Below are 15,477 nucleotides of genomic sequence, written 5' to 3'. Positions count from 1 at the left end.
TTATTTGCAGTAAATACATATCTTTACTCAATTAAGCTCTGTATCCACTAATTGCCATTCATACAATTGAATAATATATTCATCTTTAACCAAATAGGCCCAAATGTCATACTAAGTAGATTTGTGACTAAATTGAGGCATGGTCATTTATTTTTGGTGACATTTTTGTGTGGTTGAGTGCCATGAGATTTTGTAAATATGTGCCTTGGTGCAACAAGTTTGGGAAAAACTGTAGTAATTAATAATTGTTTCTTTAAACTAAATTAAAATTATACGCATAATCAAAGAGTGTAATTTTAAAACAGATCTGATTTAATTAAATGCATGGGTTATTGTGCCATTGCTGACAATAAAGCAATTATACATACATAGTATAACAATATGATGATGCCCTCATCGTAATTGCTGTTTTACAGTGTAGAAGAAGGTTCCAATTTCCAACTTGAGCGCTTCACGCCCAGTAAGTAGGCCTACCACCAGCAGCACCTCCTGTTGCACTGGTAGTCCTTTTCCACTTTGCAGATGATGTCATCTTCAACCAGTGAGGGAGGCACGCGAATGACTCTTGCCGCCATGCAGCAGCAGCTTTATCATTATTTATTACATTTACTGAAAATTAGAATAGTTTGCCTTCGAAATAAAAGTTTATATCGTAACGTTTTCTTTGTGGTTCTGATAACTGGACCTTAAACGTTTATAACAGTTGTGAATTACTAAATGAAACATTATGAGGGTCATTCAATCGAGTTGAATATAAAATGGACAACATTTTTAGATATGATTAACATTTTACTTCGGAAACGTAAACGGAATCAGTTGGATAATGTAAGTAGTCGGGTGGGCGGGGTTTGTTCGCCTAGCTGTGTAGCTTTTAGGCGAGTACTGCAGTGAAAAAGAAGGCGAAGAAGTAGTCACTGGCAAGGAAGCGCAAACTGTGAGTTAATATCTAGGAAGAAGACTCTACTGGCCGACGAGAAGGTAATTTAGATTAAATGTTCATGTCGGTCGGGAACCCTTTACTTTTCTTCATATTACTGTATTCCTTTCGCGTGACACAGTAGTTGTGACTCATTTAGGGTGGTGGCTCCAGCTCCAAACATTCGCCCTTTTCCCCTTTTGGACAAACTAACCTCCTCTCTGCACCTAACCAGTTCTTGAATTTAATCTTTAAATTTATATATATTTATATATATATATATATATATATATATATATTTATTATTAGGTTGATAGTGTTAAAATGTGAAGTGCGTGTTACACACACACACCACCCGTCGCTTTGTACACTTTGTTCACCGCATCGACCTGTGTATGGAAGAAGGTAAATCTAATGAGCCGCCGACGGGTTTGTTCGTGGAATCTGCTCCAGTTCCTCATTAGTTAAATATTTTTTTTTCTTGTGTCGTATACGTACTGTAACGTTGATTGGAGGATCTGACTATACGTTGAACAACTTAAAAGGTCGTAGAAAATCCTTTTCTCCCAGAAGGAAACGTTTACCCTCTGGAATGTCCCCATGGTGTCTTCCACATTCCCGTGGGGATCACAGGATTATGTCAGAGATCCAGAAAATGTCCCATTTCACTTGGTATTTGCTGAGGCCAGAGTAAGTTAGCTTTTTTTTTTTATTTAGATTGTTAATGTATTCAGTAAAGAACACTCGAGCAGTAAAACAGTACCTACTTTCTATAAATCCTATGAGGGGGTTGTTCACCTAGAATGACCAAAATAACCCAAATAGACTGCAACCTAAATCCAAAAGTGTGCATTTAACAGCACACGTTCTCTGTAAGTTGTCATGTATTTTGTCATGATGAACACGTATACCTAATTTCATGTACATTGGATGCACTAGTGGTGGGAGCCAGTATTGTCTAACACTTCATGTCTTTCATGTTTCACTTCAAAACATCAAACTTTGTTGCCATGTTGTACAACTTTTGCACTTAAGCATCGGTAGTCTGTCTAGTTTACCGAGTTTAATTGTAGTGGCCATCAGTGGAATTCCTGACCAGGAGCTTGCTCAGATAGGAATCCTGGACATGGCCAAAATCCCTGGAAAAACGTCACAGAGAAACCAAAATGGCCCACTGTTTGTACATTTGCTGGGAGCTAATATTTTGTAACATCTCAGGCGTTTTGTTTTCAAGCTTTGCAGCCAGGTTTTGCTCACATCCTTTGGTAAAAAGTCACTGTTTTTGCAATGAAGCTTCACCTTCTGTTTGATTTAGAGTGGAATCCCGAGTTACAAATGTCCTTTTTTATGGACAATTCCAGGTGCATGCAACATTTTCGTAGAAAAGTCGTTGAGCTATTTAAGTACTATTTTCGGTATATGAACAGTCTTGGCATGGATAGGTGGGTGGATAATCTATGTTGTGCTTCTTTTCGCGCTGCGTAACCATCATTGGCAACGTGCATACCGCATTGCTGTAAACTGAAAACGAGTTATCTTTCAGCAATGCAAGAAGGCTAGTAATTGCATATAAGGCTGGGCAATATCAATTCAATATCAATATATATCGTGATAGACACGTGATCAATGTCAATAGAAATTGCGCTCGATAATTTGATTTAAAAAATAAATAAATAAATACATAAATAAATAAATAAAAATAGAAAATCAAAAAGCAAACCCCCCGACACTAGCATTCTGCATATACTCGGCAGAGGCTACGTTATGATGTTAGATTTGTGCCACAATAACAAGCACCCAAGAGGAAATTTGGAGCACAAATGTGTGTTTTCAGTGCTCTAGAACCATTTCTATGAACTTTGTCCTCAAATATAACTCAAATATTGTGTAAAAAGGAGCATTCCTAACTTTAGGTTGAAGAAGAATAAAAATGCAAGAGGCATGAATTTCACATATTCACAAGGTCATTTTGTACTTCACAAAAAGAATAGCATGTTCAATAATAAAGTGTTCAACGTGCAGGAACTACTGTTCATGAGGCCACATGATCATTTTGAATAGTCGAGGTTTAGTAAGTTGCATGAATATTAAGTTTTGAATCGTTTTCTTAATCATTTCAATCTCAATCAAATGAATCATGATTGTTATTTTTTGCGCGGCATGGTGGTCGACTGGTTAGCACGTCCGCCTCACAGATCAGAGGTCAAGGGTTCGATCCCGGCTCCGGCCTCCCTGTGCGGAGTTCGCATGTTCTCCCCGTGCCTGCGTGAGTTTCCTCCGGGTACTCCAGTTTCCTCCCACATTCCAAAAACATGCATGGTAAGGTGATTGGACACTCTAAATTGCCCCTAGGTGTGATTGTGAGTGTGGATGTTTGTCTCTGTGTGCCCTGCAATTGGCTGGCAACCACTGCCCGAAGACAGCTGGGATAGGCTCCAGCTCCTCGACCCTTGTGAGGATAAGCGGTATCGATAATGGATGGGTGGATGTTATTTTTTCCATAATGAATACGTGTTTTTCCCATAAATTCACGTGACTTCTCGCGTCGCCTGCGATCCCGTCACTATGCGAGAGTAACGTATCTAAACAACATGGCAGAAGCACTGAAATCAGCGCCAACAAGCTTGAAGGGTCTGGAAGTTTTTCGGTTTAAAAAAAAACAAAACGTTATTTATTGTTTTGATCAGGTCATGTTCAATATACATGATTAATGTAACTGCATTGGGCTAAATCTTTCATGTAAATATTCATATTTTTACTAATGCACCAAGTTAAAGCAAGACGTTTCTACTATTTACAACACTGGTTCTTCTGAGAATTTCTTTCATATGAAAGTAAAATTGGTACTGCGTGACATCCTTAACTGAATCAAATTGAATCGGGCCTGATAAATATGCAACAAATTATGATCCCAAAACACTTGGGAAGAGGCTCATAGCATTTCAAAAGAAAAGCTCATAGCATTAAAAAAAGTAAAAATAAAAATCATTAATCCAAACAAAAAAACAGCAATGGTAGGTTATGTCACGATACGATAATATCACTATGAACCTCATGATACGCTAATTATCACAATATTGTAGTGAGGTTGGCGATATATTAAAAACTAAAACATAGGACCTACAATGACCGATCACCTAACATTGAGGCACTTATTTGCTAATGCACGCACACATTGGGAATTGGGTCAATTTGTGGAGGAACTGAAATGTCTTATGTTCCCCCTTTATTTGGCGAATAGCGTGGATCTTAAATATATATCTATCCGTTACCGGTGGCAAAAAAATTGCATCAAATTAAACTGCACTAATAAACTAATCGCCAGAGGGTGGTGGAACTGCACAAATGGAAAACAACATGGGCTTTTAAACAGATTTGCTGCTCTTAATATCGGGACACAACGACGACAATATATTGTGGCAATTTTAATATTGCGATATCATGATGTTGCCGATATTATGACATCCCTAATAGGTAGGGTCTCAAAAACAGTGTTTTTTTTTTTTTAAATCTATGCGTAGGTGAATTTGCAATTGCTGAACCACTAAAATGCAGAGGTCCACTCTATCACAATATGTATAACACTATTTTTAATTAAAAAATGAACAATGGGACATTTGAATGTTACAAGAAATCACAATAATGCTATTTGCCGGGGTTATCACAAAGCTGACGGGTAATTTTATTTTATTTTTTGAAGAAGAAGAAATGACTTAAACTTACTTTATTGTAACTCTTTTATCTCACCTGCAGTATATTGGGTTGCTTGTTTTGCATGCGGCCCTCAGTGGAAAAAGTTTGGACATCCCTGCATGTCAAATAATGTTGCAGCCAATAATTGTCAGCCTCTGTTAAGTGGCGACAAACAAGTGTGACTTCCCATAATAAATTTTTGCTTGCTTGTTGGAACTCATCCTCATGGATGCCGGTCGTTATTAAATCTGTGAGGTGGCCTTACCTCGCGGGACAGGGTCACGTTCTGCTTTTGTGGTTATGCCGCTCAATGTGTTGCATAATCGCCGTCGGCCCCTAAGCCTCATGAAGCCTCCTTAGAGAATGAAAGGTGGTGTGTTCATTAACCCGTCACATAACTGGAATAGCTGTGCCGCTGACTCGGTGTGTCTCTGTGGATTTGCGCTAAACGTTGCCATTCTTTCGTGTCTCATGCTTTGTGATTGTTTCCCATTGCCAAGTCAAATAAAAAAACATCCCCTGAACCAGTCAGTTTACTGTCTCAGTAGTTAATTTGACACAAGGTATTCACAAGGCGTGACTGGGTTGTCAGTTAGATCTGAAAAGTTAGTTTTGATGTTTACAGTCTTCTGGTTTTCCCTTCAATGAGCTCAATTAACAAATAACACTCAATTTCCGGTAAACTGGCGCATGAGAAGCATCACGGGAAAGCCAGGATTTATTTGCATGTTATTTCCAGGCATTTTTACAATGTCAAAAAGTTATCAGAAGTAATTGGATTTCTTTTACATAGTGTTTATTTCAGTTCCGTGTATACAATATCAAACCGGATTGATTTTATGCAAACCATTACCATCGACTTGAAGTGGTTAATTCATTTGTTTAGCAAACTGATCAGCCCTAAATGCAGATCAATGTGCTAATTATGACATTGTTTTCATTGTATTAATAGTAACATAGAGTAGCCAGAGACAACCACAAACGACTCACTTGTTTCAACAAGTATGATTAATCATACGTGCATGCTCGCATGTCCAGTCCAAGTTGAATGGCCTCCACAAAAGCTCAACAGGAAGTGGATTATTTTTGTTTTGTATAGCGAGGGGGGAGTTTTCTCTCGCCCTTCTCCCACCTTAAGTGGTCATGCTCGCTTCAGACGGCAAACTTTTTTTGCCTGTTTGCTTGTTTACGAACAAAACTTGTGTGAAAAATTCTGATGGCGGTAACTAAGGGTGGAGCATTCCTTCAAATCACAGCTTGTTGCTACCCTGCATCTCTTATCGTTATTCCCTTCCTTCGCCTTTTTCTGCCTTTAGCATTTTTGTCTGATTTTCTTGGTAAGTCATGGTCTACAACACCTATGTCAAAGTCAGGGCCCGCGGGCCACATCCGGCCCGCAAGAAGGTTTTCTAGGGCCCCTGGGATGATATTGCAGCAAGCCGGTGTGGGGAGCAGAAGTGATCAGGTCCTTCGCGCTCGCTGTTGTTGCAGACCACAATAAATAGACGTGCCAAGTGTAATACGGGCCTGTGTTTTCTGACAGGAGCACCCACATTCAAACCTTGCCACTCTAAAATAGTCAGCTGGAGACATCATTCCAATCATACGATCCTCTCCGTTTTACTTCACATTATGTACAGTTGCAGCCCGAGTCAACCAGAAAATTGTTTCCAGTTTGGCAGGAGAAACGCAAACGGAAGTGATGTACGAGCTGCCTCGCAAAAGTAGCAGTAATGTACTTATTTTATTTTTTATTCAGTAACTACGAAGATAAAAACACAACAGCTAGGGGGGGGTGACAAATATAGAGGCAAAGAAATATATTACAGAAATATAAAGCGTGACATCATCAGCAGGCGCAAAGGACCCAAATCCAATCTGGACATTTTAAAAAATTTCAATGAACATTCTATCAGTCCGGCCATGGGCTTGTCGCAAAATTTTGTATTTGGCCCTCCATACATTTGACTTTGACACCCCTGGTCTACAATGACAAGGTGCCTGTCAAGACCATATATCGTCCAGGTGTATAATACAATGATACATGGCTTGTCATAGAAGTACATTTCTAAAAAAAAAAATATAAGGTCTTACTTTGACAACTTTAAATATCGTATGACCGCCACACAACAATGGCTTTTCTGTAAATAAACCTACACTAAATAAAGGTAACTCTAACTAAACAATAGAATTGATTTCAATGGATTTTATTTTAAAACCAACTCGGCTTTACTGATTCCAAAATATAAAAAAACACTATCAGAACAAGCTAGTTCTCTTAATATTCATGCAGAACCAAAGTGCAACAGAAAAAGCTAGCTCTCTTTTTATACATTAACTTACCTTATCAGAATAAGCTGGATCTTTTTCTGCATTAAAACATCAATGTAAACAAGCTCTTGCTTTTGCTTTTGCTTTATATATCTGAACAATAGTCAGTATTTTCTTTTTGGAACAAAAAAAAAAAAGTACAATACACACCCAGCAATGTTCTCTCTAAACTGCACACTGAGCAATTGCACACTGCTCTCACCATCTCTGCGCACAGAAAATGTATGCAGTTTTGCTGCAGAGACAGAAAATAACATGAAAATGCCCAGAGAAATCAATGTAGGCCATTCAAGTTGGGCGCGCTTAGCGAGTGGCAATGTAAGATCGCTGCCGGTGGCTTCACTTCTCGCTACGGCAAGTAAACGGCTTTGTTAGGCCGTTCATTTATAAGTCTGTGGATGTTGCTCACTGTGGTGCAAGGAATGCTCAGGCAGTTTATGTGAGGGCTCAGACGCATGGAAAATTAGAGGGGACATTGACACTCATGTCTGTCCAATCCACACCGCACGTTAAAAAGACACCTGCTGTGAAACGAAGAACGAAAGAAGAGAGAGATCATTAAAAATGGTCAAGCCTGAGATCAGCTAACTAAACACAACGTAATATTGAATAATATTATAACTTCTGTGTTGTCACTGCCTGGTTTTGACCCCCGTGTTCTTATTTACGTTCAGTTTGGGCATCTGCAAGTTGTTGTTCATGTCTTCCATCAATGTAAACCATAAACTATGAGATGTCACCTGAATTATACATGGAAATAGACTGTCAAAAAATGGTTGCAGGCATTAAATTGAGATCGGGCACTTAATTCAAATTTCAACATCATTGTTTGTCCCCCTCCTCCTTATGTCCTGGCAGACATGGCGGCCATTCGGAAGAAGTTGGTGATTGTCGGCGATGGTGCTTGCGGGAAAACATGCCTCCTCATCGTTTTCAGTAAAGACCAGTTTCCCGAAGTCTACGTGCCGACAGTGTTTGAGAACTATATTGCTGATATTGAAGTGGATGGCAAACAGGTTTGTACTTGAAATCAAAACCATCATAGTGAGCAATCCTTTTTATTTTTGTGTTTTTATTATAAATCGAAATGTTCAGGCACCACATATTCATCAATGCTAAAAACATGAAAAACATCTTACCTGCTGTATATAAGTATCTTTTAGGCTTTCTGGGTCAAATTAAAATTTGGACCCCAAATTACTGTATTGCCATACATACTATACTGTATGTAAACTAACGATAAAGAACTCAACAGGTATAAATTGGTGAGAACAAACAAAAGGACTAATAGAAATTAAGCCAGCACCTATTTTGGGTCCTAAACCTAACTCTTTAATTGAATTATACAGAGCTGGGCATTTTTCTAAAATTTGCCAGTTGGTTTATCGCCTTCCCATCTGCGGTGTGGGTACCCTTCCGCTGTCCGTCTAGCCGCCTTTGTGTCAAACCGGACCAAATAGTAATCTCCTATAGGTCGATCCGACTGTCATTTTAAACTGGCTTCCGTTACTGTTTCCGTTGACCAATTTCAGCCTACACCACTTCACACTCTGTGGGTGGTAAACAACACTGAGAGGGCAGTGTTGTTTACCACCCCCAGAGTGTGAATGTGTGAACCCTAAACCATGAATATGTGAACCCTAACCCATAAACAATATATTCATGTGAAGGGTCTTTGTGTGTCCAGAAAAGCGCTATACAAAACTGATGCATTATTATTACAGTTGATTTTCCAGAAATCAGTGTTAGTCCACACATCATTGCCTGAGGTAAATTAAGTCAATAACCGGAAAATTACTTTTTAATTCAAGGAACATCTAATTCAAGAAACATCTAATGGAACTATTCATCACATAAACCAAGGAACTATTTTTTTTCCTCCACAGTTTCAGTTTCCAGGTCTTACACCAAAGGACCAGAATTACAGCATTATATATATTTTCTTGCTTATCAAAGTCTTGAGTGTGAGCCGTAGACGTCTTGTTCTGTTGAGGGGATTTGTTCCCTTCAGGATCACCACTTCGCAGCATAACAGGAAATGACTATCTCCCGGCTTCCTGTTCAGACGGGGAACGAAGACGTTGTCCTTGCAAATCCCCGCTCCATCCCTCAGGACTTTCTTCCTCCCGTGCGATAAGTCTCTCATTTCCTGTCATTTTGGCACTTGGATGAAAGGAAATTCAAATTCACGGATCCACAGTGGACTTTGGTCCAGTGGGGGATCACTGTGACTTTTAGAGGATTTCCACCCCACCCCTCCCTTTAGAATTAGACTGTTATACAACCAGATCAAATGGATTTGTGCTTTCACCGAAATCTCTCACCTTCAAGCGGATCGGGCCTTCTCTAAAATTAGATGTTTTTTCTCCCAAAAGCCTGTGGGTGCATGGTCGCTACGCTTGCTCATGCATCGTGCTGCCACCTCCCACCCTCTGCCTCTGCAGACCTCTATTTTGGGACTGATGCCTGCATACTCTGGAAGGCATCGCTTTTGCCTTTGAGTTTTAAGCGAAGGGTCTTTGGTTTGTCATACTCTTTTTAGCTTGGATTACCGAAAGATTGCAGCGGAGCGGGAAGTGGCTCTTGTTTGCCCATGCGCAAGCACAGAAGGTTTTTGGTTTGATGCCTACTAATCTCCCACTTTCCCTAATTGAATTAATCAGCAGCTTGCAGGGATGAGGCCAATCCCTGTGCAAATTTCCACAGCAGCACAAATAAGAAGATGATTAGTCTGAGTGATGATTGGGGAAGAAAGTTCTTCTAAATATCAGACCCCAAAATACATATGTTTTACAGTTTGCACTAGCAACTGTGCATGAACTGGTGGTTGAGAGAAGCTAATTGGCCGTTCACAGAGGAATGTTTGGGTGGCAGAATGAATCAGTGGCAAGCTAGCAACTAACTCTTTAATGAGAACAAAAAGGATTGTTGGCCTTAACAGGTCCAAAACAACGCTAACCGGTGCAAATTCTATAGAATAAGCAAATATTCTGGTAAGATGTATTTGTACTTGATTAAAGTGCAATTATGAATGCAAAAGAGAAATTGAGAAAAAATGCATAATAGGTCTCCTCCAAGGCATTGCGGGGAAAATGTCTCACAGACCCTATAATTCATACATCTACCTTTGGCAGGAGATGAGACGATGCTCACTACTAATCTAGTGACAATTGTTTGTGTATATTTGCGCTCAAGTGACCCACTAATTATCTGAATAATATTGGGGGCTTGTTAAATGCTCTAACATCCCGGTCATGTTTCTTGTTACTTTTAATGCAGGTCGAGTTGGCCTTGTGGGATACGGCAGGCCAAGAAGACTACGACAGGTTGAGGCCTCTCTCCTACCCAGACACCGACGTCATCCTGATGTGTTTCTCCATTGATAGCCCGGACAGTTTAGGTATATTTGTGGATTAGCTAGTAGCTTCCCCTTGATTCACAAACAATGTTTGACTACTTGTGATTATGTCAGACCATAAGCAGTCTGATGGCAAGTGGGATTCATGCAGCTAAGAACATCCTTGCCTTGAGCAGCCTGCAGAGCAATTCATCAAAAGAAGTGACTCTGATCTGCCTGTTCTGCTTTTTTATAGTCATCCCTCTTGAGTATTTCATCTCATATCCTCTCTCTATCTCGTTTTCTCTCTCACTCGCTTGGGACAGAAAACATTCCCGAGAAGTGGACACCTGAAGTGAAGCACTTCTGTCCCAATGTTCCCATCATCTTGGTGGGGAACAAGAAAGACCTGAGGAACGATGATCACACACGGAGGGAGCTGGCCAAGATGAAGCAGGTACACATTGATCGGCCTGGACGATAGCACCTTTGCAAAGTCAGGCTGTAGACCCAGTTAAATATTACATATGTTTATGATTTTATGTCATTGGAGCTGGAAAGTCATTGGGTCAAAACACAGAAACTGTGGTAGTCCTGCTATTGGCTGGTAACCAGTCCAGCGGGTAATCTGTCTCTCATCCAAAGTCAGCTGGGATAGGCTGTAGCTAACCCGCTCCCTTAATGACGACAAGCACAATGAAATGCGTGATTAAAAAAATGACAACACAAATCAAATGTATCTTTGATCCCATGATGACATTGTAGCAGTGATGTCATTTTCAGTTGATAGCAAGTGACAAACGGACGCCCGTTTTGCTGACGGTTGACGAATGACAGGTAAAATTTTCAAATACATGGAATAAGCATAGTCGAAAGCCCTTTCATTTAGTTAGTCTTTCGTCTGCAGTCCGTCTTTAGGCTATTTTTCATGGCGAGGCTTCGATGGCCGTGGCGAGGAACAATAGTGAGTTGGGACAGATTTGAGTGAGGAACCAGGCTGTAAACAGGCTTTCATGGTGCAGAGAGTCATTGTGAGGCACTCTTATCTGTTCAAATATCGTCCAGATGGCTGGGGGGGGGGGGTTTCGGGGGATGTGCTTTAGAGGTTTGCCTTCAGAATAGCTGACGGTCTGTTTAAAATCAGAGGCGGACCGGCCTATAGGTATTGTTTTTTTTATTTTATTTCCCCCCCCAAAAAAGGCGAATGACAGCCGACAGAAAGGTACCTGCGCTGCAGACGGATGACTAATAACAGACACTACATTTTTAGTAAAATGCCCATCTCTGTTGAAGGCTACAAACAAATTATGCACTCATCGATAACTCATGTAAACGATGATGCTGTGAATAACACGCGCAGTAAAACTTTTTAGTTATTTTCGGTTTCAACGTTTGTCCGAGACTGAGGACAATGAGAAAATGGATCTGCAGCCAATGGAGACTGGAGTTTGCGCAACCATTGTGTGACCAGCAGTGGCAAACTTGGGGAGAAAGTAACAGTAAATGGTCTTGCCAATGGAAAAGCGTCACTGGTCAGAGTGAAAAAGGGGCCTAAGCAGTGGAGCCTCAGTAACAGTGCGAGAGTCCTTCGGTTTCAGTGAAGTTCCGTTCCTATGGCGGCAACGGAACCCAAATATGTTCTTAAATCTGAATAACTTTCCTATGCTTAAAGTAGTATTAAGGTCATAAATTCTGAAATCAAATGAAAACCATTAAGTGTGTTGGAAACATTTTTGCAATGCGATGAAAGTAGTTCATCGTGCGCAGTATGTAACCTCAAAATATTGTATGATGGGAGCATTGTAAACTGAGAACTTCCTGTCTCCCACAGGAGCCAGTCAAGACTGAGGAAGGCCGCGAGATGGCCAACAGGATCAACGCCTTTGGCTATCTGGAGTGCTCTGCCAAGACCAAGGACGGTGTGCGGGAGGTGTTCGAGATGGCCACGAGGGCGGCGCTGCAGGTCCGCAAGCGCAAGAAGAGAAGCGCCTGCACGCTGTTGTGAGCAATCTGTGAAGACGCCATTGTGAAAATCAAGAAACAAGAGGAGCGAGAGAGGAAAAACACAAAAAGGACTTACCTTTCCCCCCAATGGCATCTTTGTACTGTATCCTGCATTTCATATTAGGAGTCAGGCAGGTGAATTATACGCAAAACATACAGGAAATGAACTTTGTCTATATTAGAAAATGATGTTTGGAAAAAAAAAAGTCTTTGTTGATTTCCTTTACTTTGTCATACATGTTAGAATGCCATCTGGTCGAGCGAGGGTGGTCAGCGTCCTTCCTTGCTAGTATCTCGTCTCTCTAAGGAAGGTCCCGTCCAAACGGTTTCCCCTGCTAAATCGCTGTCTGCGTTAACAGCTAGTGCCTTTTTGTACGTTTTCTACATGCCTAGTTACTTCTCATTGTGTTGTCATTGCGAACTACGATAGGGCCGAGGCTTTCCTTTGGAGAGCGACAAATGGCTGCTGTTCTTGCTCTTGCTTTGGCACGTCACGGGTAAATTGCCTCTGTGCTCCTGTAACGTGACAAACACACAACACAGGAGTGCTCGCCACGTTACTCGATATGTGATTACCAGCTCGCGTTGACAATTTGGCATGGTGGAAAGCGGCCAAAACAACACGAGCCAGTATGTATGGCTGACAGACTACGAAACTTCCCTGAATGCAAAGGCAGGCATGATGGATTCCGCTCACTGGCGTCCCCACCTGCCGATGGAATCTGCGCTTGACTGGTTAGCCTGGAACTCCTGTTATGTTAGCGTCGTTTGCTCACGCGGGCTTTTCCAGCGGGTCATCATTCTTTGTGTGTTCTATGGGAGTTGAGTGAGTGATGGTGAGGAGTTTACTTTTCCCCTCCTGGTGCCTTCTCTGTTCTGGTGCGCCATTGGCATTCTCTACCAGACCGGATAGACCAGTTGAGCTTGCGTTTTTCCATTCTTGCAGCTCAAATTCCATTTCATCTGTATCTTACACTACTCCTAAACAGTTAGGGATATTCCGCTATTTCAGGATGAACCTAAAATGCACTACACACAGTTGTTGTTCAAGTGCTGGGTACTTTTTTTGTCCGTCATGTTGGAGTTTGAGATATGGGTAATATCAGCTGTTAGAAATTTTCCAATCTCGTGAGATGAGCAAAGATGAGGCCTAAAAAGTGGGCGAGAATAGAGAAAGTTTGGATGTGTTGTCAAAGACATGTTCCGATGACAAAGCAGCTGTCATAATCACCTATGATCCTGCACAATCCAAACATGTCTCAATGCCTGTGTGCAAAGACAAGTGGAAATAAAGCCAAGAACGTGTCATTTAATGACTTAATGACACCTTATCTTTCTTACGCTGAAACAAGAGTTATGCAAAAAGTTCCGAAACAAGTTGCGGTACTTAAGAGTTGGACATGGCCATTCAAAACTTTAGAGAAGGTCAAATCGACATCACCGGAGAGGTTATAATACATTTTTCACTCTTTGGTGGTTGTCAAGTTCTGCTCTGCTTGGAAAATGACAAAATTACATTGTCATCGTCATGCAGGGGAAATTTCCAAAACAGTCATAAAACGCCCTCTTAACTGTACTGGCAATGTCATGTTTTAATAATCTCAAACTGACTCAACCCTGTAATATGTTAAACTGTAAGTCTCTCTGTAGCTAGCACATTTAGGTCACACTGAATGCTGGAGATCCAAATCACATCCTCCCATTCTCCAGCTGTGAGTCCTGAATGGTAAGCAGGAAGTGGAAACTTACCCAAAAAAAGTAATGTGAATCATTGCTCAACAGTCATCCACGACTACTAGGGATGAGTGAGTACATGTCACTATTGTTAATCTTGCAGAAAAAGACATTAAAAACGCACGAAGAATTAATCTACTTATGTTGGCTGAAGTGAGGTGTAGAGAAGTGCAGTGATATCACATAACAGTTTTGCATTGGAATAATACAAATGTATTCACGGGAAGGGATCAGTCAGTTCCTTGAAGGCTTTGTCACACGGATTGAGGATTCTTTCGAGGCCCGGCTAACAGCCTTCCTCAGGCAGACTGCATTCCGCCACTTACCTCTGTCGCACATTGATATACTTTAACACAAGTTTGCACGGAGGCCGCTTGTGCTGTTCAAGTGTCTCACAGCATAGGCATACGGACGTACAACAAAGATGGATTGTTTGCTGCAGCTGCTCAACAATGATGCACACTGACGTGACAAGGCAGTTCTTATCAGTGCACAAAAATCTTGTCGCTTTGAAAATGTATTTATTGGATAACGGTGGTCATGTAGCCAGAAGAGCAGCATTCCCAGAGTGAATCATGCATGCGCTAGCTTCTGCTAGGTGTCACGTCACTTCCCCCCTTCCCTCTGAGAGTATTTGAAATGGCAATGCATATTGAGAGAGAAACTCGCTGGCGTACACAGCTTTGTTAACAGCGAATGTTTCATCCCAAGTGAACATTAATAAACAATTTTTGCGATAAGACTAAATGGCTATGCTGAGGAGTGGTTTTGTGCAATTTAAATTTATTACACTAATCTAGTGTCCCAATTAATCATTTTAGACATCTCTGAATTCATATTTAGTGAATGTGTTCATATAAGACATTTAGACAAGTGAGCTGCCTCCCAAGTAAAAAGCTATGCTCACATTTATACATGTTTTGTAAACTACATATAGGGTGTATTGTAATGTTTAAACATCACTGTTGATATGATCCCCATTTCACACTCATTGTACACATATTACTGTAGCATAATTAAACTATTACTGAGAGATGGGCATTCCGTTTATGTGACGGACCGGAAATTTATAAATAGACGGACTAAGCAGAGTCGGAAGCACATGTATTTAATCCTATTGAAGTTTGCAGTCGGAATCGCTGACAGAAGCCCGTTTACAATCAGAGGCGGACCGGCTTTAGTGACCTCTCCTGGTGAAAAGCAAGATTGCATTTACTTTTAACTTTGATGCGCACGAAATACAAACTATATATCAATCAATCACATTTTATTTATATAGCACTTTTCATACATAAAAATGCAACTCAAAGTGCTTTAAAACATTCAAAGCAAAACAGAATTATCTTCAATCAAAATATATATACTTTATATATATATTATATATATATATATATATATATATAATATATATATATATATATAATATATATATATATATAATATATATATATATATAATATAT

General features: G+C 40.5%; 1 protein-coding gene across 1 annotated transcript; it reads left to right on the top strand.

Moving 5' to 3' along the window:
• The first annotated feature begins 822 nt into the window (after positions 1 to 822).
• Positions 823 to 14,762, top strand: LOC147141717 (rho-related GTP-binding protein RhoA-D-like). The gene is made up of 5 exons (XM_086039743.1): positions 823 to 978; positions 7,799 to 7,956; positions 10,220 to 10,340; positions 10,604 to 10,734; positions 12,109 to 14,762. The coding sequence occupies exons 2-5, from the start codon at positions 7,801 to 7,803 to the stop codon at positions 12,280 to 12,282; spliced, it is 582 nt and encodes a 193-aa protein (XP_085895869.1). The 5' UTR covers positions 823 to 978; positions 7,799 to 7,800; the 3' UTR covers positions 12,283 to 14,762.
• The last annotated feature ends 715 nt before the right edge of the window (positions 14,763 to 15,477 follow it).

This window comes from Filicampus tigris, chromosome 9 (assembly GCF_054856515.1).
Source record: "Filicampus tigris isolate MCC_2025a chromosome 9, RoL_Ftig_1.0, whole genome shotgun sequence".
NCBI classification, from domain to species: Eukaryota; Metazoa; Chordata; class Actinopteri; order Syngnathiformes; family Syngnathidae; genus Filicampus; species Filicampus tigris.
The sequence above is the reverse complement of the archived record's forward strand: the minus strand, read 5'-3'. Positions and strand labels throughout refer to the sequence as shown.